Source organism: Malaya genurostris, chromosome 3 (genome assembly GCF_030247185.1).
Source record: "Malaya genurostris strain Urasoe2022 chromosome 3, Malgen_1.1, whole genome shotgun sequence".
Classification (NCBI taxonomy): domain Eukaryota; kingdom Metazoa; phylum Arthropoda; class Insecta; order Diptera; family Culicidae; genus Malaya; species Malaya genurostris.
The window spans coordinates 291,406,524-291,419,396 of record NC_080572.1 but is presented as its reverse complement, the minus strand read 5'-3'; the positions used below and the strand labels follow the sequence as shown (position 1 = coordinate 291,419,396).

Genomic DNA, 12,873 nt, shown 5'->3' with positions numbered 1-12,873 from the left:
CAGGCAGTGCAAAATTCGACCTTCGATACGAGAACTTGATGGTTTGCTTAAGGAGCAAATGCATCTTGACATGAAACGTGTGCATTTACTTCAATGCAATAAGACAAATAATGTTGTTTACATCCAGTTTTATAAAGAGTTGGATGCAATTCAATTCGCAAAAGACAATAACAATGTGCACTATGTGGAGCACGAGAACATTAAGTACAACATTCCAGTATATATGGAAGATAGTGCTATAGAAGTGCGTGTGCATGATATTCCTTCAAGCGTCACCGATTCTTATATTCGCAATACTATGTCCCAATACGGAGAGATTCTCTCTATCGAAAAAGAAAAGTGGAAGAATTTTTCCCCGGTATTCTAAATGGTGTACGTTTATTACGCATACACTTGAAGAGGCCTATACCTTCTTATGTTATTTTCGGTCAAGATATGTTACAAGAATTCCATGCAAATCACTTGTAACCTATGACAATCAGATGGCCACATGTCAATATTGCCAAAAAGCTGTTCACTACGGTAAGCCATGTGATAAACTGGACAAGGAGACAACTACACCAAAGGACAACGGTGCTTCCTTCACACCAACCCCAAGCAACCCCAGTACACCTGTGACAGCCACCAACAGCAATGAAGCATCCTCTTCAACAAAACCATCAGTATTCCCTATAGAACAAAGTACACCAGCTGCAGTTAACAACTTACCCTCCAACCAACCAGCAATTGCAAAAAATATACAACAAGGTGCATCTACAGCAACTAGCAACGAAAAGAAGACGGAAATCGACAACAATACCACCGATGCGGCAATGGATGACGAGACGAACCACGAACGAAGTGCCCCTCAATCCTCGCAGGAGGGAAATGGAAGCTTCTCTCCCCCTAGAAAAAGGGTGACAACGAGATCCAACTCAAGAAAAAATTTATTTAAAAAATCGGCTCAATCGGCCATGTAAAGCTTGTACGCAAATAGGCCCGAATAAAAAAATATCTTTTAAATAAAAAAAAGCATTATTTTTCAGTTGCGAATTCATGCAGCAGAAATTTTTTTTATTGATAAAAATTTATTAATTAATACTTGCACGAATTATGTCGATGTCGAACTGAATCGTAGTGGAAACTCAGTTTCGAAGTATCATCGGAGACTCTTCTCGTTACTCCATCGTAGCTGATGTTTGTGGCGATGAACTGGTCCGGCGGGAAGGGCCAGGTGAATTACTGTCTGATACTGACAAAGATACCAGGTTCGATTCCTGATTTGTTCAAGGATCTTCCCGGGTAGGAAATTTTCTTGAATAACCCTGGATAGTAAACCGGAAATATTTGAATTTTTTTTGTTCTCAGTTGTACTTTAGAAGGAGAATCTATACCTGCTGGATTAACCAGATCGTTTTATATTTAGTTAACTGGTTAAAATATATGATGCAATATTTATTATCATTTAGATAAATCGTTCAGCTCACACCTTTGTAGGGGTATGAGGCGGGACCATCATCATCATTTTTCCAGACTTCAGCTCGAGAATTCGGGTTTCGAATGTAGTTCCAGAATACAAGTGCAGAATACAGTTCCAGAATGCAGGTTTGAAATTCGAACTCAGAATAGAGTTTCAGAGTTCAGGTTTGGAACTCATCCATCGATCTAGACCGGGTACTAGACGACCATATTACCATATATCTACATATAAATATGGATCACTTTAACGATTGCAATATAAATCGAAAAAGACGCATCCGGACACTGCAAATGCCGCGAATACGATTCCCGGGCCCTTGTTGCTGCTCGCTTCTTCTGTTCTACACTTTGTTTCGAGATTTTCTGCTTCTTGTAGGTCTTCAGGTGATACGCTGGATCATTCCGACACTCGTCCCTCCTTTTTTGGCCAAATCACGTATTGACCTTGATTTGTTCTTCATGATTAGAGATACCACTTTCTGGTCCAGTTTCGGGTTGGAAGAACCGGGTTTTCTGCCTCTTCCTGGTAGCTCATCCAAAGAATAGTGTTCCACAAACATATTAATGATGGTTTTAACACTGACATGATGAATTCCAAACCGCTTCGCCAATTTTCGCATAGTAATACCCTTCTTCTACCCTTAGCCATGTGTCTAGAACCACTTCCTTTTCAATACGCGACATTTTGAAAACGCAGAATTTCAACCACACAAACAAGTAAACAAACGAAAGCTGACAGCCAAACGCACAGCATGCTGTGATCTGAGCATAAAAAACTATCAAAAATACCTGCGTACAATACAAATGTATGTAGCTTATTTTCGATACATTCCTTATAATTAGTCGGTGACCAACTACGTTGATTTTGGGTATACCGGATCTTCATTTCCAGTTCCGAAAGTACCGAAAAAAGTGATCGTGCACTCCGGAAAATGCTACAATTTCTCATAAACACCTGGACCGATTTTCACAAATTTAAATTCAAATGAAAGGTATTATATTCTAATGAGTAAGCGTTTTTTTTCGAATCCGACTTCCGGTTCCAGTAGTACAGATGTTAGTGTATGTGAAATTGTAACCCGTCATTTAGAGCGATAAATTTTGCTCAAAATTATTTCAATTTAAGCTAGTTACTGGCAGAGCTGCAAATTGTCAGTCATGTCAAAAGACCTTGACAGATTGACTACAATCATCGTCAACTGTAATCGGTACGATCAAAGTGTCTGTCAAATGAGATACTCGATAGTTCAATGACCAAGTAGAAGTATACTCAGTCAAAGACAGGTGACGCATTTTGTTCTCTCTCTCATTCTCCTATTCCCTGTTGAAGTAAAAAAAATCCATGAGAGTACTAACATAAACATAAATTGATAAAGTTAATTTTTCTTTGTAAAAAGTCATCGGATTTCGGAGTTTATTGGTGTACATTAATTTAATTCTATGTTTATGCTGCTTGATTAATATTTAGTCACATCGTAATCAAGCAGTGACAGGAGAAATGAAGATAATATCAATCGCTTCGGCAATCAATGAGCGTCCTGGTGAGTGTAATATCAAGAGAATTTAAGTTATGACAGATCGACTCTCAGACACTCAATATATGCCGATTGGTAGAGCCTGGTTGGCAGCAGTCCAGTGACATAAACTTTCCAATCTTCGTCGTGCAAAGTTGCTCGTTGATAGTGACATTGAGCAGCTCTGGTTACTGAACAAACGAACCGATGTCAGCTATACCGATTTCCAGTTCTCGGTTCCGAAAGGACCAGAAATAGTTATTAAAAATTCAAAAAGACAGAACGCTTTCTATATTCTAAGCGACGGCTGAATCGATTTTCACAAACTTGAACTGAAATCGAAAGTCTCCCGGTCTCACAGACTGCTATTGACTTTTGTTCGAAGCCGATTTCCGAACCGAATTTTTGAAGGATCCCTTAGTACTATTTGTGAAAACATGTTTTATATGAGAAAACAACACAGTCAGCAAAAAAGGCCTTTTTTAGGGAAGCGTAAAAGGATTTTCACCATTGCATTAGCTATGATAATTCAACCAACCGATTGTGATTAACATTCCTGTACTTTGCTCTGTTCCTTTCCTCCAGGCACCAAGTCCTGCCATGGCACGGATGGGATGGGCGCTGCGTACCCTGCTAGTGTCGGACAACACAAGCTGCCTGAAGGATCGAAAGGTGAGTTCCTTTCCATTTCGTAACGTTTCACACAATCCGATAGTTTGAAACATGAGTAGTATCATGTTAATTTGAGTGATCCGTTTAGATCACTGTTTTGCTGTTTTTCTATCTGATGGCCTCAGGGCCGACAAAATCCATCCGGCACCGGTATCGATAATAACAAGAACATTTCACTTGCAGGTGAGCGGAAAATTCATTCGGAAATGTGGTCCCGGCACCGAACTGGTCGACTGGCTGCTGAACCTATCGCCGATTGTTCACTCCCGGACGCAGGCAGCCGGCATGTGGCAGGCACTGGTAGAAGAAGGTGTTCTCAGTCACGGTAAGCCATTAATGATGATGTTGTTGTTGTAGTTCTACGGTTCTGTGCGATGCTGATTCGAGGCATCTAACAAACGAATTCGTGATAAAATTTTAAATCTTCTCAGCTGCGTTCTTTGTTTCCTTGTACGGCTTTGATAGTTATTATAATTTCTCCTTTTCTACTGGTTTTCCTTTTGCAACAGTGGCGAAAGAGCAACCGTTCAAGGACAAGTGCTTCCTGTACCGGTTCAAAATGGACGAAGATGGGACGTCAAGCGGGCCGCCTAGTTCGGACGACGTCAACCAGGCCAACGATCACATCCGAGAGGCACTACCTGCGTTGCTGCACCGGGGCCCGGATGCAACCCTCCGGATGATCCTGCGGAAACCGTAAGTACTTCCTTCGGTAAACTTCTCGGCTGCTCTCAGGTTGAGCCTCCCCGTTGTTACTGTTCACAGTGCAATTTGTCTTAGAGTAGGACAAAGTTCTGTAGGAAGCCGGCCAACGAACAATGGCAGAAGTTTGCTTTCGGGGTACGATATTTATAATAATCCGCTGTCGGACTAGTTGTCAGAGTAGAAAGAGCCATTGTCTTCGGAATGCTGGTGGGCTGCTGATAGTGCAGTAAAACATTGACAACATTCCCTTTGAACTTGTTCTGCCCGTTTTGTTGTTCTTTCATCAGTGTAATGAGCGGAATTATAAATGTCAACGTTGCTGGAATGGTGCGTCCATGGCCTGCTGTGTCGATTGCATTACTGTTCTACGCAGTTTGTTGACTCGGGACTAATGAGCATCACCTGCACTGTAGTAAAAAGACTCAATATTTATGTAAAGTTGAATAAGGTTTAGTTCTTTTTCATGTGTACATTTTGAAAGCATGTCCACTGCAAAGAGATATGCGCTTCATCGACATGGGTTACGGTTTCATCATTATTGTGAGAATGTCATAATTATTACTTCCCAAAAAGAGTAATGCCGTTGATACTGAAAATCGAGACAATAATGGTTGCTATCAAGAGCCCTAGTAGTTTTTGATACAAACATTTTGTGGTGAATATACATCGTCAGGAATAAATGGAACGATTAAGTTGCAACTTATAAGGTAAATTTTATTTTCAGTTTAAACTTCTCAGTACGTAACTTTAGTTCTACTCAAATCACTCGTAGTTCAGTTCAATTTCAGATTTACAATTTCCTTAGAGAAGAATCCAAATCAAGCTTCGAGTACTTGATATGATGCTGGGTGTATCCTGAGAAATGAATAAATCTGAGGGCATTTTCAGAATGGCAAAATGGTGAAAGGAGTGACAAATTCGGCTCATGATTGATTTTTAATATGAGTGGATGTTTTTTGCAAGCTTTTTCTTGAAGTCGTTTTAGCTCAGAAACTGTAAATTGTACTAAAATGGTGCCCAGAATTGGACGCTCAACAATATATACCTTGAAATAAAAATTTAATTCTTTTCAAGAACTGATTTTATTTCAACCCTTAACATTCGATGTTATTTTTTATTATAGAGCTTTCAACCTTGAGGTCATTCGTCTCTTTGGGCCAGAAAAAAAAAACTTTCTGACTCTTTGTGCGGGATTGGGATACCCGTCCCCATACATTCGATGTTAATTCGAATGGTGTCAATCGAAAAATGAAAATGTCACATCTAAAACAATTTACATTCAAGTTTCTGGAGAAAAAAAAATTAGAGGGTTGTATTCAAGACACAACCGAGCACAGTAACATTAAAAATGAAATGTTTCTAGGGTTCCCATAATAAATACGAAAATGAAGATGATAATGATGATGATACACTAAACTAAAAACTTATTCAATTGACTAATTACAAACTTGCTCTAGTTTAAGCGCTTAGATTGTTAGCGAATGATAAAATTGACAATTAGATTCTTTCTTGCTAATTGATTCTATTCAATTTTGATCCCTTCCACAAATTTTTACATTGTTAAGTTTTTGAATAACGTTCTTCAACTAGAAGTCAATTATGATGAATTCAAAGTTACTCGAAATCTCAATTTTAGATATAAACAACCTAAAGATTTGAACCTGAACAAATAAAACTATTTTATTTTATGATAATAATTTTCGAGAAACGTACAAACTTATTAATTTTATAAACAGTTTATAGATCCAAGAGAAGATTTTATTTATTTTAACGAAAAATGTTGTGCTCAGTAAGAGTGTAATTTTATTAATTCTTCTTCAAAATTGTCGATAATCTTCGGAAAGTGTCGGTAAATAAAGGGTGATTTTTTAAGAGCTTGAGAACTTTTTTAAACAATAAAACGCATAAAATTTGCAAAATCTCATCGGTTCTTTATTTTAAACGTTAGATTGGTACATGACATTTACTTTTTGAAGATAATTTCATTTAAATGTTGACCGCGGCTGCGTCTTAGGTGGTCCATTCGGAAAGTCCAATTTTGGGCAACTTTTTCGAGCATTTCGGCCGGAATAGCCCGAATTTCTTCGGAAATGTTGTCTTCCAAAGCTGGAATAGTTACTGGCTTATTTCTGTAGACTTTAGACTTGACGTAGCCCCACAAAAAATAGTCTAAAGGCGTCAAATCGCATGATCTTGGTGGCCAACTTACCGGTCCATTTCTTGAGATGAATTGTTCTCCGAAGTTTTTCCTCAAAATGGCCATAGAATCGCGAGCTGTGTGGCATGTAGCGCCATCTTGTTGAAACCACATGTCAACCAAGTTCAGTTCTTCCATTTTTGGCAACAAAAAGTTTGTTAGCATCGAACGATAGCGATCGCCATTCACTGTAACGTTGCGTCCAACAGCATCTTTGAAAAAATACGGTCCAATGATTCCACCAGCGTACAAACCACACCAAACAGTGCATTTTTCGGGATGCATGGGCAGTTCTTGAACGGCTTCTGGTTGCTCTTCACTCCAAATGCGGCAATTTTGCTTATTTACGTAGCCATTCAACCAGAAATGAGCCTCATCGCTGAACAAAATTTGTCGATAAAAAAGCGGATTTTCCGAATGGACCACCTAAGACGCAGCCGCGGTCAACATTTAAATGAAATTATCTTCAAAAAGTAAATGTCATGTACCAATCTAACGTTTAAAATAAAGAACCGATGAGATTTTGCAAATTTTATGCGTTTTATTGTTTAAAAAAGTTCTCAAGCTCTTAAAAAATCACCCTTTAATATGGCAACAATACGAGGAAGAAAATATGTGGAACAGTCCGCATAAAATATTAAGTTACCTACATTGATTTTCGCTTTGGCATATACGGAATATACGGAATGGATATGCAACAATATTCCGAAATTTTGTTCATATTGTAACTTGATGTTATTAACACATGAATGAACATTGTCATAGTTACAACGAAGGTAGTCATCAGACGCTTATTGTTTTGAAGCAAATAATAATTAAACTTCAACTGGCGGTTAACCAAATTCTACTAGAGTTCCTATTCAAACGATACATGTAAAATCGCAGCTAAGCTTACCTTTAGTTTATCTTTGATACTATATGATATTGCATCTAATTGTACTGTATATGTGAGCCTGTGGAACTCATTTATACTACTAAACCGAGGAGGCCGCTTTAGATAAGTTTCAGAATTTAATTTTGAATCATTTGAAGCGTTTAATTCCTGGTGGGACAACAACTCGTTCAGTCACATTGTCACGTTTTGTTCGTATGGGAATTGAGATTTAAGTATGCAAACCGATCCGTTGGCAAATTAAAACATTTTTAAGTTTACAATATTGAAGATTTGGAATCATTTAAATTAGGAAAATCCATTAACAAATGATCGAGGAACAAGCGCTGCAAATTAGATCCGAAAAATCTATCGCCGATAATTCTTAATTGGCCTGATAGTTACCAGATAACCAAAATAAAATACTCAATTCAAACCAATTTTTGAATGGTAAACAATTGAAATATTCAAATGACGTTATCTCATAAGTTTAAGTTAAATGTTTCCGAATCGATTGGTTGTTGAATTATATAAATCCATCAACAAATGACTGAGGTATGAGCGATCAAAATTATGACAGAAAAATGTTACGCGATTAGTTTTGAATGTTTAAAATTGACACCCAGCCTCGGGAAGCGAAGTGTAATGGCAAAATCGACCAAAAATTTGCAAAAATCCAGCAAGTGAACGCATATACAATCCAGTCATCAGCTCACTAGACAAGCTACTTGTTTCATTCACAGTCAAACATCAACTAGGCAAAGAAATATTTTGCCGCCGATATTTATAGATTTCTCTTCATACTACGCATAACGATGCGGTGTTTTTTATGCATAACGCAAAGCCTCCTATGCCGAACAAGAAGTTGACGTCATTTTTTACAACAGGGATTGGTGGATGAAAACATAGGTCGATTCCAACCATTTTTTCAATAGTATGCTATTGAAATACTGAAACGACGTCGTCATACATGTTTAAGTTAAAAGTTTCCGAATCGATTGGTTGTTAAATTATAACAATCCATCAACAAATGACCGAGTTATTAACGTTCAAAATTATGACACAAAAAGGTTACGCGACTATTTTTGAAACTTTTAATTGACACCCGGCCCCATATAGTGAAGAGTAAGGCATTTTCAATGCCAAAAACGTCATTCAAGCACTATAACATGATTCTCCATAAAGAATGAACGATCGAAGTATGCGTCAAATTTAATCGAACCTTGAATTTTTCTCATTTTAATAGAAAATGTAATAAACTAGTCTTTGTGATTGTGATTCTATGCTAAATAGAAGTGAATTTCATTTTCCGATTTACGAAACCTACATAGAAAAAAAGCGGGTGGGTAATGTCAGAGACTGGATGTCGTGAATACGAAAAAACTGGCACGCTCCCACCACTTTTCCGAATATCAGTTAGTTGATTGATTGTATGAATTGTGCAAGCTTTCCCCTTTTTCACTAATAGAGTTTGAAGCGATGCACCTACATTAAAGTACAGATTAGTTACATTAAACAGTTACTAAGTATTCTACAACTATATATTCCAAACTTAAAACAATTCCTTTTTAATTTGCTGTAGTTTATTTTTATTGATGCTATGACATTTGAAGATATCTGATTCATCTCGAAATTTCAGTACAAGACAATTACAATGGACTGGTCTGAAATGTATCGACGATCTTCGGTATGCAAGAGTAATTTTAATAATAATAATAATAATAATAATAATAATAATAATAATAATAATAATAATAATAATAATAATAATAATAATAATAATAATAATAATAATAATAATAATAATAATAATAATAATAATAATAATAATAATAATAATAATAATAATAATAATAATAATAATAATAATAATAATAATACATATTAACCTATATATATATGGCAAGCCTGTTTCGCATGGCATATTTTCACACGACCCTATACTAGTATAAAGATGTGTTCAACATCATCACTTTCGCTTTCGCATTGCCGTTCGTAATTGAATGTGTTAGTGACGGTACAAATCTGCCTTTCTACCGGTTTTCGGTGCCATCGTGCTGACGGTGTTTCGTACGTTCAGAGTAGCTGCTTTAACTTAAATGACGCTATTTTTCACATCACATTTTATTTTATACCTGCTACTGGCAGCGGTGTACGGACAGCCCCTTTGCAAAAAATTCCTTTTCCTGTTCGCAGAACGGGAAACAGTGAGACGACAGGTCCTCGATGTTGCTCTCGTGTGTCTTGTTTCGGGAACAGTTGCTCAGCAAATGGTAGGAAAAATGATTCACTCAACTTTTATATGGATGCTCTTGTATAGATGCAGACATCTCGCGTTCTGATTGGCTGGTGCTGCCATGGTTTAAATCAAACAGGTTTTTCAATAGTGTACCGTTGAAAAACTGCAATACACGTTCAAGTTGAAAATTTTCTATTCTATTGGTAATGAGATTAAACAAATCCTTCCACAGATCACTGAACTATGAGCTTTCAAAATACGAGAAAAGCAAACGCGCCTTATGAATTATCCTCTTTGATACTCGTTTATACCAAACATTTCAGAAAAGTTTAATTTTGAACTATTTGAGATTATGTCACACAACTGAAAATTTTATCATAAAATTGTGATCATATTTCCGATGGCATGTAGCAAGAATTATGTTGATTTATTTGATACAACAGGAGATATTCACGATCAAAAACTGATCACTCTCTCAGAGGGTACATTTTGAAAAGGCGCCCCATACTAAAGTAAGTCGTATTCACGACAAAAAATGATGAAATTTACAAGACATGTAAATAAAAAGGACTATGAAATAGACATCAGCTGAAACAAAAATCTGATTTGAAACCCTGATGAATGCAAAATTAAAATGCAATGCATTGATTCTTACATGAACAGGACTGCATATTTCATAAAACGCATAATTTGGCTTACAAAGTATATTGCAAAATTCAGAACTGTAAAGTAACTTTTTATTCAATTTCCTTCTCCTAATATATGCATGAAAATTGATATAAATTGACAGCTTATTTTGATTTATTTAAATTTTTCTGGAGTTGTAGGGTAACGGCTCCCTATTTCATCTGAGCTCCTATTTTCATCTCATCCCTTCACCTCATTACTTTGAACATGAATAATATTTTAAAACCTACCTGAACCAAACTGTGAAATGTTTTAAAATGATTATAAAAGCTATTGTCACACTTTCCTATTGAAAGAAATGGTTTTAAGTTCTTCGGTTATCGTTTTTTTCATTTCAAATAAACTCACTTTTCAATTTATGACACATTTTCGTCTCAAGATTTACAGTTCGTCATGTTTCTGAATATCTACTAATCGATTCGTCTCAAAACATGATCACTTTTTCGCACAATTACACTACCATTGAATGCTGGATGACTTCATAATTAGTTATGTTCACTTACTGCTTGTTTAATTAACGATTTAAAACTTCAAAAACTACCCGACAAACAATAAAAGTCTTTAAAAATATGAGATGAAAGTTTTTCACTTCGTTCACTTGATTGCGCTTTGTTTTCATCTCATTTGGTTTCGCAAAGTTGCCAAGTTATCTCATAATGTTACAAAAGAAAAATTGTTTTTCTTCTTCAAAATCTCATCAAATAGTATGTTTTTTTGGTATCCGTGGCATTAGTTTAATTATATTATTGATATTAATATTTCAATAAAACTGTTTTGGCTTCGAATATTACCAGGAAGAGCATGTTAAATACTAATGAAATAACCATTGTGGCAAATCTAGTAGCACTGATTTCATTCCGCTATACGTCAACATAACGCTGTGAAGTGTGTGTGTGTTTCATCGGCTGTGCACAGAGATGCCAGATATTTTCATAGAGAATATGTATTACGTTGCATAGAAACTCTATATCTAGTCTATCTGTTTCCACTAATAAAATGATGTTAAATCTGTTTTCACTAATAAAATCTGTTAACATCATTTTATTAGTGAAAACAGATAGACCAGATATAGACTTTGTATGCAACGTAATACATATTCTATGAAAATATCTGGCTTCAAATAGATCAAATTGGTTCCATATTTTAATATAAATGTTTGTCAGTGTTCATAATCAATTATCTACATAAAAGATTTCGACTTTAACATGTGATTTGTCCGTTGATTAATAAACTTTTAAAGAATCACCGCAATCAAATACTAATAGATACTCAGAGAGAAAAGTCTAATTTTTTACTTCTTTCTTTCTATGAACCTGTACAAACATGTATTATATTTAGGAAATCTTTACAAAATCGCTGCTTTGATTTAAACCAGTATGCGAACGCAAAAATCTATACAACGCATATAAATCTGTATAAATGGCATCTCTGGCTCTACACTTTGTTTTAAGAAGGGCTAATGCATAAATAGTAACAATCACAGTTTTGTTTTTATTTAAAGTTCACCAATTTAACTTTTCAGTAAAATTTTAAATTTAAAGCGAAAGGTAACGGAAACGACTGAAAAATTTTTAAACGTTGAAATGATTTCAAACTGATTCTAAAAATATCGTATATTGTCTTATAGTTGGCATTAGGCCGTTTTTAAGAAGAATTCTGACATTTTGAACCTGAGAGTGTAATAGTGGAATATTTCGTTTTGATTGCTGTCGCCATTGCTAATTTATAGGACGAATAGAGGATCAACGATAGGATGGATAAAAATCCATTGAGATGAAATTAGGAGCAGAGTAGTGAACATTTCATAAGTGTTTTTTGCTGTTTTATGATCATTATTTTAATTTCTAAGGAATGTGAATCAAATCTCAAGGTTTGAAGGCGACGTCCTTACAAATGAGATGAAATAGGGAGCCCTTACCCTATTTCTTTAAAAAATATTTGAAATATTTTAAACATATTTTTTCACACTTCTGATTTTGGTACCACTCTGGATTGAAAAATAAAGTGTTCGAATGTGTTAAAGTGCTTTGGTTTCATGTTTATCTTTTTATGTAAACCACAATTTTGATGGTGTTTTGTTAAAAGAAAATGCATGGTGCTTAGTTCTAGCAGTTGTGCTCCATGGGCTTTCTCCTAATGGAACTTCAATGGAGGTGCATGGTAGAAAAACTCTAAAATTGTGGTTTTCCTCATTTTTGAAAAATATGCTTCAACGAGTCCAAAAATCTTTCAGTTAAAACTGAAAAAATAAGAGTCGTACAAAAATCGGAAATGTGCGAAAAATAATTTTCACATGTTTATGTATTTTTATTTTTTGTAGTCATCAAAACGTTTCGTGCGGCCAGTGTAGGTTCTTCCATTCGATTCTCCAGACTTTTTTACGTGAGATAAGTTAGATTTAGCAAACTTGCAAAAAGTTTTACCAAGATTTAAGGACGATTTACAGTAAGGATCTTATGAAATGAAGGAATTGTGGTGAAATAGCCACCAAAACGTTACGTGCGGCAAGTGTGGGTTCTTCTAATCGATT

General features: G+C 35.7%; 1 protein-coding gene across 5 annotated transcripts in view; it reads left to right on the top strand.

Moving 5' to 3' along the window:
- The window catches only part of LOC131436797 (rap guanine nucleotide exchange factor 4), a 446,791-nt gene that overhangs the window by 330,438 nt on the left and 103,480 nt on the right, over nt 1–12,873 (top strand). For all 5 annotated transcript variants that reach the window (XM_058605717.1, XM_058605715.1, XM_058605718.1 and 2 more), the window contains 3 exons: nt 3,558–3,644; nt 3,828–3,969; nt 4,154–4,340. In XM_058605717.1, the coding sequence (XP_058461700.1) occupies nt 3,558–3,644; nt 3,828–3,969; nt 4,154–4,340 (416 nt within the window). The remainder of the gene's footprint in view (nt 1–3,557; nt 3,645–3,827; nt 3,970–4,153; nt 4,341–12,873) is intronic.